Genomic DNA, 23,759 nt, shown 5'->3' with positions numbered 1-23,759 from the left:
AGATTGCAGTCCTGTGCTTCCATGAACTCGTGATTGAATCTTCTTTCGGCCTGCAATAAAAAGAAATGGGTCCTGGTTTATGTTGTAGCGGAGGCCAAAAAAGATTTGGTGATTTCAATTAAAATGATGTAATTTTTATGACACTGATGATTATGACCGAAATCTTTAGAATTCTTTGATCTTTAGAATTATTTGATTTTTATTCTCTGCAGAAACATACTATTCGGGGTTTTTTTTTCTTTTCTTTCAGAAAAAACTATTTAAGTTAATTGGGTGGAAATTAATTGATATTTGATCCCATGATGGCAGCCTCTGTAGGACGACCTGTTCTATTCCTATACTTTTCTTTTGTGAGATCTGGTTGACCACTAAAGGGAAAAGGAAAATAAAATGGTTTAAGGTTGTGAGTAAGTGAACAAGTGCTTGCAATTTAAGATGAAAAGAAATGTTAACAAAAGATAAGTCATATCTGGACATGGTTCCAAATTTTGTTGAAATTTCTGCCAGAAGATTTTTTTTTTGAAATAATTTGTTTCGACATGAATCGAAAAGAAATCCTATGTGAAACATAAGGAAGTCCAGATTTTGACAAAATTTCAACTCATATGGTGAAATTTTGGTCATTTCGACTCTGCCCATATATAAGAAGCAAGATTTCAATGGAATTTCGAGCTTTCGCCCCTTTTGCCTGAGAGCTCCATAACTGTTAGAAAACCTTAAATTTTTTGCTTGAATTTGGTGGTCCACTACGGAGCATCCACTTCAACATTTGGTGGATTTGAAGCATATTTGTCCAAAAATTCTCAATTTTCGAAGTTTCCACCTATAGGGCTGCTGTGATGGACTTTGATAGATTTTTCAGGCAAAGGTGGACATGGTCGTCATGTGTCATAGGGTCCGAAGCCAAAAATCTCCCCCTATGATCAAACATGTGTAAACATGCTTAAATAGGTACCCCCCTGAAGTTTCAGGAATAAAATTCACGTTTTGGCCACCGAGCTGGCCATTTGAAATTTCCACCAAATTGGACCCCAATATAAAAAATTCTTAAACCTTATATGTGGAGTATGACTTGTCTAGTCTATCTGAGTAGCCAACCCATTTCAAAGGAAAGGTTTGACTGTATGTGGATGTTTAATTGTAGGTTAGGTGCCACCCCTTTAATGGAGTTGATGATTGCTTCAGGAAATGCTGTTCATAAATTGCAGCTAGAACATGGACTAGCTGTTGAGAGAGTTTATACAGGGTCATTCATGACTTCTCTTGATATGGCAGGTTAGTTACTTAGGTAAACATTCTTTTTTTTTTTCTTTTCTTTTTCTTCTAAACAGTGTTACATGGTTGCAGTATCCTGTCTCTCTCTCCCCCTCTCTGGATGAGAACTCATTTTTTTTTTTTTCTAGTGCAGGATTTTCAATTTCTATTATGAAGGCAGATCAAGCAATATTGCAGCGTTTGGATGCCCCAACTAAGGCTCCAGCTTGGCCTGTTGGCGTTGATGGTAGGAATTCACAAATGGAAATGTTTGCATGTGTTCATTTCTTTTTCATTCTTTTCTGTAGGGTTGTCTCAATTAAACTGTCAGTTTATATCGAGAGCGTTTTAATCCTTAGAATCTGTGACTCTTGCCCCCAAGATTTTTACTCTGCCATCAAATACAAGACACAAATACTTACGTTTCTTTTGAATTTTTCACTATATTATGAGCTTATCAGAAGTTGCTTTAATCTACAGGGAGTCACCCACCTGCTAAGATTCCTGTTCCACTTCCATTATCTCGTTCAACAAAAAGTGATGAGGTAACTGACATTGATGGACTTAATTGTTGTAAGACTTTTATGGGCAAATATATCTTCTCACATGTTGCACTGTTTCATTTCCTTATCATCTTTGAGAAATACGTCTCTGCATATGTTTAACCTTTTAATTTCCTTATGACATATTTTGATGCGTGTAAGTCACATTAGTAGCTAGATAGTTTTGAGGGGTTCTGTTAAATAATGAATGCAACTTATCCTATAGACGTATTAATGCAGATTCGTACCCATGGACCAATCCATACCCATCTGGGTTTCCAGACGAAGATGAGTCCGATCTATATTTGGTTACTTGGTCTAGTAGGATTTTAGGAAATCTTATTTATTTGGGAATATTATGTAATCTTTTATGTCAAGTAGGATACGTAGGGTTGGGAAATATCAGTTTCTTAGATTGAGTTAGTTTCTTATTTAGAGTTGGTTTCTAATTTTAGTAGTTTTATTTCCTTTAAATACATGTGTAACCAACGATTGAAGACAGATTGGGAAGATGAATTGTGTTTGAATGTTTGAGAGCCTTAGGGCTGTGGGTGATTCCCCTTTCCCCCATTCTTTATGCTATTTCCCCCCTCCTTGGTTGGATTTGTGCAATGTCTGATTTTGTGATCCCTTCTTTCCCCTTCTATTCTAGTTCTTCCCTTCTTCCCTAAGGCCCTCCATCACATATTATCTTTATTGATTGAGAGTTTGGCTGATAGTGATGGAAAAGAAATGTGACGTGTATCAATTATCAAATATCAGGGGTAGGGGGACTTCAACCTACAACATTCCATTCTCATGAGTATAGGCCGAAACCTCAGCAACACTCTTAAGTGCAGTAAGGGCACTGGCAGGCACGGAAAAAAAGGCAACTGAAATATGGACCTCTACAGTAGCTCTTTTGTCGTTGTCTTTGAGTTCAACTGACAGCAGTTCCTCAGCAGCTATGTGGTGAAGGCTTCCCCTTGCTGGTGCTTGCCTTCGAGGGCCACTGGAAGTGAGAGAATCTTCCTTGACCACCCATCAGAGTGGTGTATGGTGCTAATGCCAGTTAACGCAAATGTTCCTTTTGTTACTGAAAATACTTTCATAACAAAAACTATTCATTTGATAACTACTCCCTTTGTTCATATTAACTTCATCTTCTAGAGGGTGCTGACCTCGGGGGCTGCCTGAAACGACACATTTCACCCTTTTCAAGGGGGCATTAACGAACATGTGCTGATACAACTACTTAGAAACCCCTTGTGTTAAGATTATCTTCCTCATTTTTATCAACTTAGTTCACCCCTCTTCTTCTTCCTCTCTTCCTCCAATGACCGAAACCATAGATGTTAAGGTGTTGCCTAGGCAACGCTTTGGCATGATGGCATCCAAGCGGTTTGCCTGGGGCCTAGGCGACTGTCGCCTTATTGCACTGCATGTCGCCTTGTGTTTTGACACTTATTTATGCCAACTATCATTTAAGTAAATGTCATAAATAAGCAAATACCCGCTATTTGAATCCATTAAAAATAGTTTAAAAATAAATTCTAAAAGGATAAAAAGTCAACCCTCCAGTCCAAGAACAAAAACTGAATTTTGGTTATAGGGGCGTTTATGTTATACCTAATCCAAAAAGTCTCATGTGAAAATAAAATCATTTGACCAGTCAAACTTATTATAGAACAAGAGCATTTCTAAATGTTGATTTTTTGTGACTTAATGTGACCTAATGCTGATTTTTATGATTGGATATGGCTTAATGTTGATTTTTAATGACTTGATGTAGCTTAATATTGTTTTTTTATGATACAAGGTATATGTAGCTTACTAAATATGTTAGAAAAGAGGGAAAATAAAAGGGTCGCCTTCTCGCCAAGTGCCTAAGCGCTTAGACAGCCCTTAGACGCCTTGTTTCGCCTTAGCACCGTGACAACTATGACAAAAAACCCAGTCCCTGCAACGATTATTACCTTGGTTGTACTTCCATCTGTCTTAGTCACTCCTTTCACATTCTCTCTTCTTTTCCTGATTGCTGACCTCCAATGCTTACATATGAAATAATTATTCCGCCAACGCCTGGAGGAGGTAGGAAATGCCTTCCGGGAGCTAATACATATCCCAAGCTCACCTCTCTTGCACCTTTGAAGTGGTCATGCACCTGCCATTTGTCTAGTACATTTTGGCCCCTTTACATACTTGAAATAGCTCTGACTAGACTCACTGAAATAAAGAAAAAAATAATGCCATTACAATTCTGCCATCAGCGCTAACTGATCTGCATATACAAGTAAAGTAATCTTTTGTAAACTCTCTACCCAGTAGACTAAATCAAAAACTGTTTAAACCTCTATACTACGTAAAACGCTATGACCTGACATAGAAGCTGCTCAATTGATCCCACGAGTGAGCCTTTAAGAAGCCAGAAAAATTAAGGTGGAAGTAAAGTAAACCAATAACCTGTAGATTAAAGGGCTACAAACCCACAAGAAAGGATCACAATGAACAGAATGTGATAGAATTGAAAATTCTAAATCTGACCACTGAATAGGACTGAAACCTTGGATCTGATCAGGATTTTCAGAGGCTTGAATTTGCTACAATAAGTAAGCAACACACTAATCTCAGGGAATGATCTCAAGTCTCCAATGATCAGCTTCTATGTTACTCAATGGGACTGCCTTTAAGGGTTCATCCAGCAGTAACAGTAATCGGAATACCAGTGTCTCGAATCTTCTCAGCTCACCACAGGGTAATGAAAATAGAAGTAAGAACTTGATGTAGGAAAGAAGAAGAATAAGATTAGAAGAAGAAGCAGGGGATAGGGGACTATCAGAGTCCAGGATCTCTAACCCATTGCCTCTCACTGCCGCTGCATCTGACAGCTTCCAAGCCAGACCTTTCTCCTTTGTTTTTCTTAAACTCGTTGGCTGTAGATCAGCCTTTGTTCTTTATTTATAATGTCAATCGGTTACAACCTTGGTTCTTTTAGAAACAATCCAAATTAAAATGTAAATCCAATATCTAATTGATTAAAAGGGAAAGAGTCCTAATTATAATCCACTTAAAAATATTAATTTTCCTAAGCTAGCAAAACCTATATGCAAGAAACAAAACTATCCTAAATTATCTCAATTTGACAACGCTTTTGCTTTGGAAATAAAGCCTTTACGCCAGCATTTAGTCTTCAACCAAATCTAGAAATAAGCTCCTAAAAAATGTGATTGATATCTCCCCCAAAATTGTTGGTTGATAATCTTCAAAATCTAGAAATTACTTCCACATGAGCTGGCTTGGGATCTTCTGGCCTTCAACAAATAAGGCTTGTCGATAGCTGTCCAGGTAGGCACCCATGAACTGATACCTAATGAATCTGGAAAATAACCTTCCTACAAATAAGATGGACAACATGGAAAAAATGGGCTGGCATAGGCTACTCGATTTGGGTTTGAATAAAACCAGAATTTGGGGCAGATACAGCCTTGCCTTGCCCATCCATCCCTGCATCAGGAAGACTCTGCAAGCATATATGAAAAGTCTGCTGTCTTTCTTTCAGTTGCTGTTCTTATGATTCCCATCATTAATGAACTTAGGTTTCACTGTCTCTAACCCTAATCTCAACCTTGGAGGTAAAAGGTTCTGGTGCTCAAGGCCGCTGACAGGCTACCAGGAAGGCCATTGCCTAGGGTTGGAGATATGATTTCCCTTGGTTGACATCAGGTTTCCTGTTTTGATTGGATGTGAGAATGTGGTTACTACAACACAACTTGTGGGCAAAGATGAGAAAAATGCTTCCAGCAATAAAAAATGTGATGCCACAGTAATTCCATGTAGACTAGTGATTACAATGTTATTAAGTTACTGGAGTAACATGACCTTGTGCACTATAGTATTACTTATATACAAAACAACTCAACTCAGCTTTATCCCAATTAAATGAGGTTGGCTACATGGATCCTTTTTCTCCAATCATTTCATTCAAAGCCATACTTGTTACTAGTCCTAAGCTATGTATGTCTTTCCTCATCACCTAGATTCATTTCAGGCCTATCACCGTCACTTTTAGCTCCTTCAATCTGAATCAAATCATCCTTCCATATTGAAGCATTCAAGGCCTCCGCCGCCCATGTCCATGCCACGTCAAATGACTTTCTCGCAACTTATCATGTATCGGAGCTACTCCTAAAACAAGAACAAACTCATCCTTATCCTAACTTAATGGGGTCGGCTTCATGGATCTGAGTAAAAGCAAAAGCGAAAAATGAAAGTAAAAAAGAAGGGAGTAGAAGAATGAAAATAAAAAGAAAAGAGCCTAGCATTAGAAGTCCGGAAAATTTCAGCTATCGGTTACATGGATCCTTGCCCTCCAGTCAGCTCTATTTGAGATCATACTTGGGACAAGACCTAGAGTATGCATGTCATTCCTCACTACATCTATGGTCATTTTAGACCTGCCCCTAGCCCTTTTAGCTCCTTCAATCGGGATCAGATCGCTCCTCCTTATTGAGGCATCATCAAGCCTCCGTTGAATAATGGCCATATCACCTCAAACAACTTTCTTGGATCTTTTCATTGATTGGGAAAACTCCTAAATCAGCCCTAATACATTCATTTCTTACCTTATTCTTCTTATTTTTTTTCAGACATCCATTTCAACATCCTCATATCTGTTATACATAGATTCTCTTTATGACACTTCTTAACTGCCAACATTCCGCATCATACATTATAACTGGTCTTACAACAATTCTATAGAACTTGCTTTTAAGCTTTAAAGGAATATGTGGGTCACATAGCACTCCGGCTGCACCACTCCGAAGCTACTTCTAAAAAAGTTCTAATTTGTTCAAACCTTATTTTATCTTTTCTAGTTTTACCATTCCATCTCAACATTTTCATTTCAATTAAACTAAGGTTGTTTATATGATATTTCTTCACTGCCCAAAATTCAGCTCCATACATCATTACTGGTTGTATGACTGTTCTATAAATTTTCCCTTTTGAGTTTGAAGCAATACGTTGATCACACAACACTTCGGACACAACCCTCCACTTTATCTATCCTATTCTGATTCTTTGTGCAACACCGTCTTCTATTTCTCTTTTTTCTTTATGATTGAACCCAAGTACCTAAATTTTTTACTTTGCAATATCTCTCTGTTATCAATTTTCTCATCACTTCCAATCATACTTTTATTAAACTTACACACTATATGTTGATGCAGATTAATCACCAAGCAAAACTTATTTTATTAGGAATAAGCCTAGGGTTGGGTTTCATACATGTTGGGCCTTTGATCCCATGTGTTTTGAGTGTAATAGACCATTTTTATGGGTCTAAGCGGGGGCTCTAAGGATGCATACGGGATTACTAGTTAGTTTTCATTTTCATTAGTTTCCTTTTTAGTTGGGTTTGATTTGAGTTATATTTGTTTCCTTAGGTGTCAAGTTATTAATTGAGTGAAGTAACTAGTAGTTAGTTTCCTTTTTCAACTAGTTTCTAATTTCAGTTAGTTTCTAATTTCAGTTTTTAGTAATTATTGTATTAGGATAATATTTGGTTTTTTTTTTTTGAGGAATCTTCTATTTTATAATTCCGTCCCCCATCAACATTATAAATAAAGAAAAGGAGGTTCCTAAAGCTGAGATGATTTTGATAAAAAAATTAATGGCTGTTGCTATTATCTTCTTCATGAAGAGTTGTCTTGTGTTTGATCAAGGCTGAAGGAATTGGTGTTTGATCCAATTGACTCTTTGCGATGTGAAGCCCAAGAGGTTCCTTTCAAGTGTTCTTCTTATCTTTCAAGCTATATCTCTCGTCTTTTCTTAAGTATACAAGGTGTTAAGGTGCTGGTCTACTGTTACAGGTATTTAAATCATATGTTTATCAGTTCTGTCCAGCGATAGAGATAGTTCTATGAAGGATTCTCAGATTCTGTCCAGGCTATTCCCATGTCCGTTTGGTCTGAAATTTTGACCAGAGATTCCCCTCACCTGGGACAGAATTCGATCCACACAGGAGACTATTCTGATCAGTGGTCTGCTTGATATTCGAAATCACCATATTCTGTCCTGTAGTGCTAAGGATTCTGTTTTCAGACCTGAAACAGAGATTGGTTGATTGGTCTGCTTACCTCTGAATATCTGAAGTCTGGTTATGTGTGTTGCGTGACTTTTTGGACTTAATTTTCTGTAACCTAGCTACCCTCTTTAGCTAGTCCTATTCTGGTCTCAGAATCCTTGATTTCTGAACACTGCAGACTTGGTTTCCAGATCTGAAATTTAATCTGATTTAATTTGTGTTGCGGTAATTGGTTGTTCTTTAATTAAAAGTTCCTGCAGTTGAGACTTGGTTAGACTCCCTACCCCCAGTCTACATTATATGCTCTATAGTATTTACTCATATGAACCCTATTATTTTTAAGTGCACCTGAACAATCAGCTGCATTGAACTTATTTAAGTTACTTAAATTCCAGATGTTAATGAATTCTTGGTTATTTTCTGTGAACAAATCCCTCCCCAGAGACAAAATCATTTGTTATTCTGCTGAATGGTCATCCCCCACCACCTCCGAATTATGATGAATTAATTACTGAAATTTCCTTGTATAATAATCATTTTATGTTATTTCTCCAAATTCACTCGTCAATTACGATGATCTATCTTCTATTGGATAGGCATTAAGTCGACCGAGAGAGCTCAATCAGCAAGGCTATCTTCTTGAGGCGGCTATCGAAGCAGCAGCAAATGCAGTTATAAATCTTAGGGATGACTTAAATGGATGGGATAGTAAAGTAGGTGATGGTGACTGTGGTTCAACGGTGAGTCAATGAGCCATATGTGCTTGTTACATATTATGTGCCATGTGGGATCTGAATATTTGTGCTTTGACAGATGTTTAAAGGTGCCATGGCTATCCTTGAGGACTTGAAGAAGTAGTAAGTTGTCTTTTGATTTTTCAACATTTTCATTGGTCACATTCTTTGTTTAGGCCTTTCAAGTAAATTTATTGGTATCATTCTAGGAGATAATGGAGCTTATTGGTATTGCATGCAAAAAAATATTTTACTAGTTTTGCTATGTTATGCGGTACCATAGAGGGTCCCCCCCGGGGCGGTTCTTTTTGGTAGAGAATCCTAAACGTGGACTGATTCATTATTCTTGTTAATGTAGAAACAGTCCCAAACCAGTCAATTAGGAAGTAATTCCTCAGTAGCATCTTCACAACCACAACAGTATCTCAACTCCAATTTCCAGCAACCAGAAACTGCAGTAACTTTTAACCATCAATAAGCACTAAGGTCTTGGACTTACTCAACCAAACTAATGACAGAACACACACTCAACAGTAGCAGCAACATGTATTAAATTCAGAATTGCAGATACAGCACTGTTTTAAATAAGCAACTAATAAACTTCAAACAATAGAAGCCCATTGACTTCAGGGATGGGGTTGACATTATAATCGAGAAAAGGAGGTACTGTCCTCTTAATAACTTCAGTGAATCAGCCTCAGATGATGGTTGGCAAGTAATGACACTTGTTCAAAATTGTAAATCTCAGATTTAAAAACTTACAGATCACATCACTTTCAGCGGATAGAAAGGTCTGAAACCAGTATCAAAGTAGGAACTTAAGAAGGTTGGTACACTCCCAGAATATGGCTTGAAATTATCTCCAGAACCTGAGTTGCAGGACCTGAGACTACAGCCACAGGATTCCCAAAACCCAGGGAGCCGCAGGTTTGGTTGACCGGTCCTCTGACACCAGTACTCTCTGATAACTCTCCACAAATCACTGGTTGCAGATTTAATGACCTAGAAACTGAAGAGGAATATTAGAGAAGAAGGGGAAAGGAAAAAGGGGGAAGGGTCTCTCACCCACGGTCGCTCACTGTACCTGCCTCTGACAGCAAAGAACATAGCTTTCTATTTTCTTTCAAACTCTAAAATCTTTGGAGATAGTCCCCTTTTCTTATATTTATAAAATGGGCGATAGAACTCTGCCGGTCTGGTGCAGGAAACATCAGCAGGCGGGGCCAATGGGAAGGCACATGGGAGCATCTTTTCAGTGCATGGGGCGGGGGGTCAGCACAGTCATTTTGCACCCTACAGAGTCTGGGCGTTTCCTGCGCAAGACTGGCTGGGTTATTTTTCCCTAATAAGTTAAACCAATTACAATCAAAACTCTCCATTCATGAATGGGAACCTATCAACAGTACAACAAAAACAACCATAACCTTATCCCAACTAAATGGGGTTGGCTACATGGATCCAATATGGTCTAGAATAGTAGTAGATATAAGAAAAAAGAAGTTCCGAAAGGAATTAAAAGGAGGTGAGATGAGGTAAAAGAAGAAGTTACAGCAGTAGTCAAAGTGGCATCACAGGAACAATCCTTACAAGGGGTAGGCTACACGGGTCCTTGTCCTTCTTGTTGAGAACCTATCAACAATAAGTTCTCAAAATAGAAACAAACTAAATGGAACTAATCCTAGCAACTCCTAATCTCTAATTTCAACCAAATTGGAAACTAATTAACTTCTTCACAATGGAAACAAGATAAACTCAAATAGAAACAGAGAAAATAAAGATCTTCTAAGAATCCCACGCAAGGCAGCAACTGTCTTGGACTTATCTCCCGCGCAAGCTGTCATGGAGCCCGCAAAATATCTTAAAAAGTCTGTCAAAAATATTCTCCAAATAATGCTTTTCGCTATCTTTGGTGCAAAACAGGGGCAGGACCTGGGTTAAATAAACCCATTACATGCGCCCACAACATTGTTCATGTGAACAGTACCACTGTTTACGTGAAGAGTAGCATGTGAACAGTGTTCCATGCACTGTAGATTCCATTATCTTCATCACTTGTACAGCATTTAGGGTTCTTACAATGGACCATCTATAGAAGATAATTTCCGGTGTTGTAGAGTTTTAGTTCTCAATGTCAATCGTTGATTCACTGAAACATTGGTGGCATTCAACATTCTTTATAATCCCTTGAGTTGAACAGAGGTACAAATGATGATGTATAATACTGTAAAAAAAAATCACTCTCATCTAATGATGATGTATAAAACTGTAAAAAAAAGGTTACTCATCTAACCTTCTAAATTCTAATGCATGCTTGCACACATTACTAGAGAGGGTCCTGCAGTCCTTTGTGAGAACTCATGGTTCTTTAAGATAAAAGCACTGAGAGTTTGATCTTGAGAAGAAACAGTAATCAGCCAGTCGGATGAGGTTCAGTAGGAATGAAATGCAATGAGAATTCATCAATTATTAATACATCTAATTATGTTTCCTCCACTCGTAAAAATTGAATCAGTTTCACTTGAACTATCTCCACAAACTGCCTTTGTGAAATTGCTAGAGCCCAACTTTTCCTATTCCTTTGAATCTCCATTCCAAGGATTTGACTTGCTGGTCAAAATCTTTTACATAATCTTTTAAAACATGGTGGGCATCCTGGCAAAGCCTCAGTGAGTGAATATAAGGCTGGCAGTTTGGGTCTTTCTAGGAAAGTACGCTTTTAAAATAAGAATTTAAGGATCAGTACTATGCGTGGATTGGTTAACTTTTGGGTTGGATGATCAGATTATTTAAACCAGGACAAAGATCATCTTTTCAGATCCATCATAAGAGATATTCATTTAAAAAAAAAAAATTGTTAAGTTTGCCTTGAAGAATGACCCGCTCCGACATATTTTGGTGGCGACCCGAATGGGAAGTTTTCTGAGATTTGTGATGGAAGTAGAGGGGTTTTTTGAGCTAGGGTTTCAGGGCGAGTTTTCTCGCCGTTGCTTGGGTGTAATCTCTCTTCTACATAGTGAAACATCTTCTTCTTCGCCCGAGGTCGTAGCACACCACAACGGTGTGTGAACCTTGTTAAATCTTTGTGTTGTGCGGATCTGTTGGCTGTTCATTTTTCGTATTTGTTAGTGTTTGCTATTACATCTAATAATGCTACAAAATGTCATTCTTTCCGCAGAAAAAATATGCAATAAGTATTCGCATAAACATTGTGAGATGTGCATAAAACTGTGAAATAGTAAGAAAATTAATTATAGGCACAAAATAAAAAATAAAATGCATGACCCTGTAAAACCAATATGTGGAATGTGATGTTGTATTCTAAAAGGTGCAGTCTCTGTCATCATTGTTTGTGTATGATCGATCTCAATAAAAGGGAAGAGAAACGAAGTGTAATCACCACCTTCTTCAGGCTAATAGTGGGTCTGGGTGTTTGCTGGACTGAATGGAGTATGTGTAATACTCCACTTAGCTCGGCTACGATTGGTTGGAGCCACTGGACTTTGCACTGCTGCTGCCCATAGCCTCTATATGACAACTGCACTGATAATTGTAACTGTCCATATCCATAGCTATTTCACTGAGGTTACCTATATCCATAACACTAGTGCAAAAGTTGGACCTTCCGCATATTGGAGAGCAAGGATCCCTGTAGCCGACTCCATTTAGTTGAGCTTCTCCTAGCTAGCCACGCCTTACAAGGGAAGGAGGTGAATAGTCGAAAGCCAAAGATCTATTTTGTCTTGTCCCTTAGTCCCGTCAGTAAACAATCTTTTTTTTTTTTCTTCTGGCCCAAAGTCCCTTAGTTGAGTGCCGTCAACCCTATATAGTAAGTGGGGCAGATACTTCCTGAACCCTTCGTTCAGTCGGTATACGTGTTTTAGGGTCTTGAGTACTGTAGCCGCCTCCGGGTTGTCCTCCTCCGTCTTACTTTCATCTTTTATTTCTCATCTTGCATTCTTCATCTTTCTTGTGTCTTTTCATTTCCATTTCTCCTCTCATTTCTTATCCCTCTTTTCTCATCTCTTCATCCCCTCTTTTCTGTTTAGACCTCAGTTTTTGCCTACTTTGTTTTGTTTGGATCCATGTAGCCAACCCCTTTAAGTTGGGATAAGATTGAGTTTTTTGTTGTTGCAAAAGTTGGACTTTCCATAACCATATATGAACCAATATTGGGTACCACCAAATCATAGTTGTCACAGTGTCTAGTAGACCTAAGGCCATATAGTTGTCAAAGCGCTAGGATACCGGTGACACCAACAAGGTGCCCATCCAAAAAAAAGAGCCTAGATGCCTAGGAGACACTTTGACGACATGTAGAAGAGGGGGCCTGGATGCAAGACTACCAAGGCCTCCAAGGCATCGCCTTGACAACTATGCAACAAATAATAGGTCTCTACTGTAAACTTAGGTGTCTTAAGTCTCTAAATCCAGTGATGATTAGTTAGCTTGAGTGTGACACCTAAGTATACGGCAAGTACTAGACTTGCCTGGGAGATCGGTGAGGTGTCCCCACCATAGTTATTAAGGCGCTAATGTGCTCCAGAGAGGTTAAGGCAGTAAGCTGCTTTATGTTGGGTATGAAAGGCGACCGCCTTATGCTGTAAGGCGCTATAAGGCGCCTAAGGCGACGCCTTATGTCTGGCGACCGCCTTATGGGCTTTTTAAAAAAAGATTTGTTTTTACAGCTGATTTATGAATATTCCAAATTAGACTTCATGATTGGCTGGTGCATAAATTTTGATGCACAGGAGATACACTAGATCAAAAGCTAATGATTTAAAACTCTACCAAAAAAACGCGATATTCTCTCAAAACCCCAAATTGCTCCACAACCAATGGTGAAGCGCTCCAGCGGTCCCTCCTCCTTCGATTCTTCTCTGGCGGCCTCCGGCGAAGGTTCCTTCCCCTCTCTCAAGGTATGTTTATATTTTTATTTTTCTGATTTTTCTCATCTTCTTTGTGAGAATTTTTTTTCTCTCTTCTTTCTCTCCCTTCTTCCTTATTTCTTCTTTCATCTTCATATGTTCATCAGTCTTATGACTCTCAAGTCTTAATATATATATATTTTTTTTAACCTACGGTGTGACCGTGAGAGTCGTAAGACTCTTGCTGACGCAATACAATCATTCCACACCCTTATCTTTATTCCCCTTCTTTCTTTTTGCCCCATAATTCTTTTCTTTTGTTAATTCGATTTCTCCTTCCTATACTTCCTCAGGCCTTTAGAATTTTCTGTATTTACTGGTTATACTCTGTTTTGAGTGGTAGACTGGACAGAGGGAAAGGAGTTTAATCTCCCTCATTCCTGAACATTTGGTCCTAAAAGTGGGTGGTGTGTTCAAACAAAGGAGCAACTCTAGTAGTGTAGTTTGGGGCCAAAACGCAGTTACTATGAGAACAATCAGTTTCTTCAAACACGGCTGATTCCTGTTCTTTCACCAGGTCTGCTTTCCAGAAATTTATTCTGCAAATAGTGTCTTCTCTTTTGACTTATTGTGATAGTGACGCTGTGTGTTTCTCTTTCCTCTTGCATCAGATGTGTGTTTCTCATACCTAGCAGTTGAACATTATTGGGATTGATCAAAGTAGGGCCCTTACATATTAGTAATGAGTACTTGTATATTTAAAGTCTTCTTTTCTTTATATTTATAATTTTGTTTCATAATTATGTATTTATATTATATGTTAATATGTTATGATCATCATGATTATGATTGATGAATGTTGATTGATGATTGATGAAGATGAATATTTTGCATTGGTATGAAGTATAAACCTTTAATATTTATTTAGCATATGAGTAATAGGATTCAACTAGGATTTGAGTCAAATAAAATGGTTTTAAAAAAAAATTACACAGGAATGCTTTAGTCAATAAGGCGACGCCTTATACCCGCCTTATCGCTAAGGCACTCTAAAAGACCCTCAAACGCCTCGGTCGCCTCACCGCCTTAATAACTATGGTTCCCACCAAGAATACGGCAAGTACCTGGGGGTTTGGGAGATCGGTGAGGGTGTGCAAAAATTTAGTCCCACATCACCTAGGGGGAGATTACTAGGCTAGTTCATAACTTCTAGCCTCCTTAACATGGCACAACGTGTTTTAAAGCCTTGAGGCCCATGGGCCAAAGAGGACAATACTGTGCAAGGTTAATGAGGCTGGGGCTTTACAAATGTTATTAGAGCAGACTCCGACAGAGTGTGCGGCCACAACGGGGACGTTGTGCCGAAAGGGGAAAAGTTGTGACACCCAAGAATACTGCAAGTACCAAACCCGCTTGGGAGATCGGTGAGGTGTCCCCACCAAGAATACGGCAAGTACTAAGGGGTTTAGGAGATCGGTGAGGGTGTGCAAAAATTTAGTCCCACATTACCTAGGGAGAGATTACTGGGCTAGTTCATAACATCTAGCCTCCTTAATATAGCACAACACATTTTAACGCCTTTAGGCTCATAGGCCAAAGAGGACAATATTTTGCAAGGTTAATGGGGCCAAGGCGTTACATTGAGGACACCAACAACTAAGGCTGTTCAACACCATGATTAGGATTTTTAATCCCATAGTTTTTTTTTTTTTTTCGTGATAAATTTCAATTTTTATTGAAAAAATAGACTATGATAGAACAAGAAGTCAGGGCAGGTGACTCCCCAAAACCTGAAACCAAAGTCAAAAACAAGATAACTAATGAGGAAGAACAAACATCAAAGCAGAACATCCACACCCACAAGCTATCAAAACCTTGTCTAACCAAAGGGAACAAAGATGGAAGGAACCAAAATTGTATCTGGTGGACAATGTGAGAATATCCATAGACAAAACATCATCTTTTCTGAACCAATCAATCACAATACCTAATCACCTTTTAACTTGGTACTGCAAGGAGAGTGTTATGTTTGTGCTAACAGAGTCACCCTCACCTTCAGTGCCAGAAAAAACATGAAGGATGGTGCCTTAACTATTTCACCTCACCGATTCCTGCAGGATCAGGGTCGCCTAGCAGCCATCAAAGTTCAATTTGTCAATACCAACTACCAGGGTCAGCGGTGAGGTCGTAATCCACTCATGAAAAATTGTATGGAGTTTTTCACCAACTAATCCCATAGTTCTAATCCTTGTAATCTGTGAAGACCACAAAAACTGAAGCCAGAACCTCCACTTCCCCACTCCCACTATCATCATCAGCAGTTGGAGATGGATGAAGCCATCATCATTCTTCGGCTGCTCATCCTAGTAACAACAACTCAGCTTTATCCCAACTAAATGGTGTCGGCTCGGCTGCTTCTCCTAATTACAGTCAAAATATCCTCATCCTTGCCACCACCACCGCCAGAATGACGGTGATGATGCAATATCGTCACCCTACACCTGTAGGTGTCCTCTTCCTTCTCATCCACTATTCTATTTTAATCTTGTATGATTGATCCACCAGGTTTTGAGCCCTCAACCTTATGTTTTAGTGGAAGAATACCAGTTGGTGTAGGAAAGGTTTTAAGTATTGTTATCGGCTGTCGTATTGGAAGATGGTTACTACTCATCTTCAGATTGTTGCACAATTTTTGTGGATAACTGGATGGTGCTGAAGTTAGTCCAGTTCCACTCGCATCCTGATGATGGTTGGGCACCTTCATTGCGGCTCTCTACAAGTATTGGGTCTTTCACCATAAATCTTTCAACTATAAGCTGCAATGAATAATCTTGTAAGCTAGAGTGACAAACTTATAGTCCTGTGTAACATAAGTTGCAACTAACGACTAATGTACGTTAGTCTTTGTGTACCTTGGAGGGTTGACCTACAGGCCCTTTGTCCAAGTTCATTTCCAAATTGAGAAATACTGGAAGAAAACTTGCAGTGTCATGATGAGTTTGTGGAGTTTATAATAATGTGCTTTCATATCTAAAAGAATCTGTGCAACTATGGCATGTTGGGTTCATTTACTAGGATTTTGCAGAGAAGCTTTTATGATGGTATTTGTTTTGTATTCCAATTTTTCTAATGAAAGTGTTAAACCAATAGAGGCCAGAAGAAATAACCATTTGCAGTTAACTCCATAGCAGATCCATTTTTTCACTTAAATTTTGTATGCTGGTTCCTTATTGTTGATCCACATTCTGTGGTGTTTTTATTTTATATTTAAAAAAAATATATGTCTTTGTTAATGCTGGTCAAAGGAGATTCATGGCATCTGAACCCGTAGGACCATCTCATGGGCTGATATGTGGGCAGTAATGTTTTCTCTATTAGATCTGTAACATAAACTAAGATTTTTTTGCTTCAAGATGATAATCCTTCAAGTTTATACATCTTTTGAGGGACTGAAAGCAACACGTTTTTTCTTCTCTCGCAGTTATCCTCTGAATGATGCTGCAGAGACAGTCAATGAAATTGGATCCTCTGTCAAGACTATGGGAGGGACAAGTGGGATCATGTATTGTATTCTCCTTTCCTTTGTAATAAGTTTATTTTGGAAATCCATGCTCAGAACAAACTCCAGTTTCATATTATGGTTACATTTTTATTATAGGTTTGTTTGTTTTTAGTTTATTTTAAATGTCTAATCTCTCCCTATACAGATATAACATATTCTGTAAGGCAGCATATGCAAAGTTGAAAGAGAGCACCTCACCAGCGGTTACATCTAGACAATGTGAGATGATGCTGTTGCATAATAATCTGCAAGACTTACATAGACCTCAGCTCTAACTACTGCTCTTTCTCCAGGGGCTGATGTATTTGAAGCAGCCATTGCTGCAGTCAGCAAATATGGAGGAGCTCGTGCAGGTTATCGCACATTGTTAGATGCACTTATTCCTGCATCAGCAGTTCTTCGTCAGGTCACCAGCCATCACATTTATGCATATGCTGTTTTTCTTTTTCTACCTGACTGCTTGAGACTATATACATGATTTTGTCTATCTTAATGAACAGAGATTAGATGCCGGGGACGATCCAACCACTGCTTTTCTTCTGTCATCTGAAGCAGCACTGAGTGGTGCCGAGTCCACCAAACAAATGCAGGCACAGGTAACAATGTCCATCAAAAAAATTTATTCTTCCATTCGACGATTTAGGAATTTCTCTCCATATAATTATTGAAACATGGCCAGTATGGCCAAAATCACATCATACATCAAACAGGAGCAATATATGCCATGTGTCAGGTGGGTTGTGGCCCAAATTTCACTGAAAGCAGGAGAGGTTTCTCCCAGCCTCGCCTGATCCCCAATGGACTCTGCCATGTTTCTGAAAATATGAAGAAAAGGAGTTAAAACTCACTTATCCTTGAATTTTTTTTTTTTTTAAAATTCCTGTTGATACAGGAGGACATGTGCATTACATGGTGGGCCAAATGATTGAATTAGGGGCTCAAATTTAATATGTGAACAATAATGGTGTCCCTTTTCTGATCCAGTGGTCTGGACTAGCCAACTTGAAATTCCACATGATAGAAGCAGGGGCCTTATCTGCCTTTCTATATATATGCTCGTTGCACATCTTTTTTGCCAATAATTAAAACATGTAAGTTTTTGTGACCTATGGCCACGGAGCACATGCAACTTCTTGTGCTCCATATGGATCATTATCCATCTCTTGATCTTGGAATGTCAAAACAGAGAGAAATTATTGCAGAATCAATCTTGAACGAGTAAAGCCAACGAGAGATCAATCGCAACAGGATTGCATATAGGGAAAAATAGGTATTAAGAATAGAATTCTCCACTCTTCGTTTTTTGTTTACATATGTAAGAAGAAAATAAGAATATGAACTAGGTTGCCGACCTAAGAACTTAAGAACAGAATTCTCTAGCACCTTTTTTTTTTATTATTTTTATTTTATAAATATGAAAGAAGAAGAATAACAATATTAACTAGTTCTTCCACCTAGAACTCGGCTAGAATCTCATCAGTCCTCTTGGTATCCCACCAAGGTTTACCTACTGCGTCCCACAGTAGAGAAGTTCTGAATCCCAGCGAGCCATGCTCCATCTCTCACAGAACTCACAAGCTTAAGGCTAACTCGTATCTCAAAATCATTGTATTCTATTACAGTAGTATGTTGTCTAAATAAAAGACCCAAAAAAATTAAATAGTAATTAACTAGAACCTTCCCTATGTGGACAGTAAGTTGCACTAAAAAAGAAAACAAAACTGATAGAATAAAATAAGGACAAGACATATTCCCTGCATGGTCTGATTACAATATTTTAAAAATAAATAACTAAAGAAAGAACCCACATCACATAGGTGATATGATTCCTAAAATCTAGGAATCTTTAATACACACAATCACATCTTTAATTGGTCCATGGCTGTTGTCTTCAAGATGTAAGAGATCTTCACATGCAAAGAACAAGTTGGATTGGGATAAATATCCTGATTTCTAGGAGATAGTAACTGCAAGCACCTAATCTTCCTTTGAGCCTTACGACTTGGCCTCCCAATTGGTTTAGTTCCTGAACCAACCAGAAATTGAAAAGCCTTAGAAAAACCCAGATCTGCAGGTTTTGCAGCAGGGTCACAAGCCTTCTTTCTCCTCATGATCTGAATAAGAAGTATACTGCTACAAGATCACAGCCCATGCAGAAAGCACAATCATATAAACGTTTTAAAATTTCTTGCTTTCCTTGTGTTTAGCAAACCTTTCTCCATTAGGATCTATTTTCTGGAATTAGATGGGAAAGAAAACTGGAGAGGTTATTGAGGAATATTGAATTCGACTGTTTCTGTTTTGGTGATAACAGAGATGGACGGATGATGGAGAGTTAATAGAAAATAACCTCTTTCACGTCGGTTGAACAGAAAATGGTCAGAATCAGATGAAACTGTAAATATGGCTCATCCACTTGTTACCACTGCTCAAAACAATATATATTGCAGTTACCGGAAAGAAAATTGGAATTAAGGGGTGAACAGGAAAAATTTGTGTAGCCCACGTTCTGTTTCTAGAGAGCTGACAGATATAACTGCAGTTTCCATCAGAGAAAAAGTTTTTCTGGTCTTTTCCATTGGAAAAGTCTGGATTTCTAGACAATCAAGGACATCCTTAGTGTTTCTGCATTCTGCTGGATTTTGCACTAGAGTGCTGTCTTGGTGAAAAGTAAATGCAAATCAGCTTCCCAATGTGGAACTCAAATTACTCTGTTCCAGTGGAAAAATTTAAGATTTCTGGATAACCAAGCAAAGTGGCATTCTTTCTGCATTCTCCCTGATTCTGCACTAGATGCATAATCTTGGTTAAAGAGATTTTTATTTTTGGGGAGGGAGGGAGAAGGGGGGGTTGTATGATATTCAAACGAATAAGGTTTGATATTATGGGTTTAGGTGGAATTTTGACCCTCAGAGAATTTTTTTTTTCTGCAATTTCAGTGAAAATTGCCAAATGGCACATTTTGTAACCAAAACCTGGAATTTTACTCAAAAACTTTAGGGAGTTCCTATTTAAGTATGTTTACACATGTTTGAATAGATTATAAAAAAACCCAGTCGTAATTCGGCTTCGGACCTTATTACATATGCCGTCCATGTCATCTTCTTCCTGAAAAATCACTCAAAGTCATCGCAGAAGGTGGGAAATTTGGTCAAATAATGTTTCAAATCCACCTAAATATTGAAGTGGATGCTCCACAGTTGACCACCAAACTTTGATTCAGCAGCAAAATGAAGAACTTTTCACACAAAAATTAGCAGTTCTGAAACTCTAACGCGAAACGGGGACATATGTTCGAAATTTCGACTTGGAAATCTTGCTTTAATATATGGGCCATGTTCAAAGGTTTGAAATGACTGAAGTTTTGTCAAAATAAGTCGATATTTTGTCAAAATATGCAAAGATTTCATTTTGACTCATATCAAAACAGAATTATTACGCCGTTAATTAGGCATTTCTGTCGAAATTTTGAATCATGTACTCGAAATATCCAGAGATTAGATGGTTATTCTTGTGTAGGAATTTCGAATGGCAGGCCTTCTTAGGTAGGATGCTTTTACTTGTGGATTCAATGATGCAGTGCACTAGCTTGACTGGATAAACATATCCAGTTTGGAAGCCCAGACCAAGGAAAACCAAGCCTAAATTTGGCCATTAGCTCCAATAGAGATAGATTGGTACTGTTGGTGAGTTTGGGGGTATTTTGTAATATGAAAATAAATATTTAAGGGAGTCTCATAAGTTGTCAACAGAGAGAGAGAGAGATTTGGAGTTAGTTTCAGTCTTTTGGTATTTACCTGCTGGTTCACTGTTCGTTTGTTTCTTTCAGGTTTCTGAACTTTAAAAATTATATTCTCAGAAGTACAGCCTCTAGGTCGTAGTGTTAATGTAAATATAAAAATAGCTGGTTTGCTTCTAAATTGCATTAATTTCTTAATTTTGTCAAGTTTTCAGACTCTCCTTCAAAATTTCAATTCAGATCCTGTGTTAGATTGTGTTTCCAGCTTTTGTGCTTTCTAGAATCCTCTAGATCTCTTGACCACACCAGTCAACCTGCGTGGATGCATACTTCTTGCATTCTTACATTATTCTGATTTCTATTTTATCTTAACATACTTACTAACAGTGAATGCTTGTGTGTGTTGTGGTCAAACTGAGCAATTTTGGGTCCTTGAATGATTAGCAGACTTTATACCCAGAAAATTATTCTGTAACTGTAACCGGACAAGTATGATATTAGTGTTTGCTGCTGTTTATGAGACCTTGTCATGTGTGCATGTTCAATGCGAAACTGCTATTAACGCTACTTCATGTTTTTGTAGGCTGGCCGTTCCTCATATGTCTCTGGAGAGATACTTGCGACTGTGCCAGACCCAGGAGCAATGGCTGCAGCATCATGGTATAGAGCCGCAGCCGTAGCTGTGAAGGAAAAATGCCAAGGTTCATAACCAAAAGTGACTTTGGTAGAGCTTTCCCATATCTCCTGCCTACATTTTGCTGCAAATTTTAAGCCAGTAAATTTTGTACTTTTTGGGAGACTATCTGAACTCTGAAAGCTTCCCCGCTTATGCAATTGTGCATAAAGCTGAGAGAGTGCATGTCTTTCTACATATGAATATATATACATCAAATACATCAAAGTGACATCATCTAGGGAAGTTGGAAAAAAGGAAGAACTAAGAAAAAGAAAAGATTAAAAAAAGAAAAAGAAAAAGAATAAGAGATCTTGAAATATAATTTTGTTTTTGTTGTCCAATGTTTTGATTATGGCTTCCAATGATTTTTTGAACTTACAAACCGTATACATAGAATGGTGACATGGTTAACTAGGGACTTATCTACTCCTTTTGATGTTTTTTTTTAACTTTACTTTCATTTTTTATTCTTAAAGAAAATAAAAAATATTTCTTTCCCTATTTTAACAAGCTACCAGCACTGATATTTAACAAATAGCAAACGGGAATTATGTTATCAGCTTTGACAGAATGATTGATCCATATAAGAAGTTGATATACACATCTATTCTTTCAGACTGGGAAAATTGTATTTTTTTCTTACTTTTTTTTTTCAAGGATAGAGTTTTCCTTCAGCAATGGTGAATAGAGGATATTTTAATTTACAAGCTCTGGTGATTGGATGGGACTCTTGGAAATTTACACATCATAATGGCTATACTCTCTCACCCAATTTTTTTTTCCCAGAGTACATGAAGAAGGAATGCAATTGAGTTATTTCACATAGAGCAAGAGCCATTGGGTAAACAGGCACTGGCCACATCTTGAAGAAAGGAATTGATTTTTGTTTTGGCCTTTTAAATCCATCCAAAACTACAATAGGCCTCTGTATCATGAGGCACTCAAGAATCCCCTTAACTTGGCAAGGATGCTCTCAATATTTTGGGTTGAAAGAAGTCTGGCCTCTGAATTGTATCACGTTTCTTGTGTTATTAGGGCACCGTTTGACAACATTTTGTTTCTATCGTTTCTGCGTTTTCTTGTTCCCATAAACGAAGAAACGGCTTAAATAGCATTTGATAAAGTTGTTTCGTTTTATCCGGTTTTAAAAACATAAATCAAAATTTATGCCTATTTAGAATTCTAGAAATGACTTTGATGAAACAAGTCGGATTTGTTTCGTCGTTTCTAGAAACGAATTGAGAGCGAAAAAAAGAAGGTTGTTGTGCTTGATAAATCTCTCAACTATTTAAACCTAAAAGGATGCAACCAAACCTTCTCTCCCTTTTGAGTATCCGATGATATTATTGGGTTTTTTATGGTATTATGTCTGCAAAAAATGTTTCGAGAAACAGGTTTATCAAATACCAAAAAATTTGCTTTTGTTTCTAAAGACACGAAAAGCCGTTTCTACAATTTTTAGGTACAAAAATAGCAAAAACATTGGCAAATGGTGCCTAAGCGTACAAGTTTTCAAACTTTTGAGAACCTTTAGTCACACTATGCCTTTCCAGTTTTCAAATCATTATATTTTTCCACTTTGTTTTTCATGGAAAATTATATTGTTCTACCTGGGTTTCTCTAGTGGAAGTCAAATTAATTAGTTTAACCTTCTTCATTTTAGATCTGCAACTGAACTTAATTCCTACTATCCGATTTGAAAAGAAAAAATGAAGTAATTATGTTTGTGTAAATTACTTAAAAGTTACAACTATGATCATATTTGGTAATTAAAATTTTCAAATATAATATTTATTTTACATTTTAAATCTAAGGGATTATTTCATAGCAAAGTAAAGTAAATCTAAAAATCTTTTATATATATATATATATATATATCTACATATACATTGTTTTTGGAATGATTTGGAGTTAATTACACATCATGCAAAATGATGATTACAAAGGTTTTCCCTCTAGTATTGATTTGATTTCATTTTTCTTCCCTTTATCTTCCATGTAAAATAATGATTACAATAATTTTTCCTTTATAATTGATTTGATTTGATTTTCTTTCCCTTTAGTTCCCTTGCAACTAGATGAATTAATTTGTATAGCACGTAATAGGGCTCATACAGGGCAGGAATATCTAGGGCATTAACAAAATCGATTGTTCAAGACAATTACTCATGCATGAAAGATCCAATTCTTTTTTGAACAACTAAACCAAAAAAGGGGGTCCTTAACCTTAATAAGATTCCCCATAAACCATTGCAATTGCTGGAAATACTAGGCCTACTAAAGGCACAAAAAAAGAGGGTAAGCTGAAAGTTATCATAGAATG

The 23,759-nt window shown here is 37.7% G+C and overlaps 1 protein-coding gene across 1 annotated transcript in view; it reads left to right on the top strand.

Annotated features, from left to right (window-relative positions):
* Window positions 1-21,631, top strand: part of LOC122061594 (putative 3,4-dihydroxy-2-butanone kinase) — a 29,582-nt gene extending 7,951 nt beyond the window's left edge. Inside the window, exons 11-20 of the mRNA XM_042624956.1 lie at window positions 1,145-1,275; window positions 1,409-1,501; window positions 1,735-1,799; window positions 8,457-8,600; window positions 8,674-8,717; window positions 16,941-17,021; window positions 17,167-17,240; window positions 17,315-17,427; window positions 17,522-17,617; window positions 21,344-21,631. Coding sequence (XP_042480890.1) covers window positions 1,145-1,275; window positions 1,409-1,501; window positions 1,735-1,799; window positions 8,457-8,600; window positions 8,674-8,717; window positions 16,941-17,021; window positions 17,167-17,240; window positions 17,315-17,427; window positions 17,522-17,617; window positions 21,344-21,469 — 967 coding nt within the window. The 3' untranslated portion in view covers window positions 21,470-21,631. The remainder of the gene's footprint in view (window positions 1-1,144; window positions 1,276-1,408; window positions 1,502-1,734; window positions 1,800-8,456; window positions 8,601-8,673; window positions 8,718-16,940; window positions 17,022-17,166; window positions 17,241-17,314; window positions 17,428-17,521; window positions 17,618-21,343) is intronic.
* The last annotated feature ends 2,128 nt before the right edge of the window (window positions 21,632-23,759 follow it).

Source organism: Macadamia integrifolia, chromosome 14, assembly GCF_013358625.1.
Source record: "Macadamia integrifolia cultivar HAES 741 chromosome 14, SCU_Mint_v3, whole genome shotgun sequence".
Lineage (NCBI taxonomy): Eukaryota > Viridiplantae > Streptophyta > Magnoliopsida > Proteales > Proteaceae > Macadamia > Macadamia integrifolia.
Note: the sequence above shows the minus strand (reverse complement) of the source record. Positions and strands in the feature narration are given on the sequence as shown.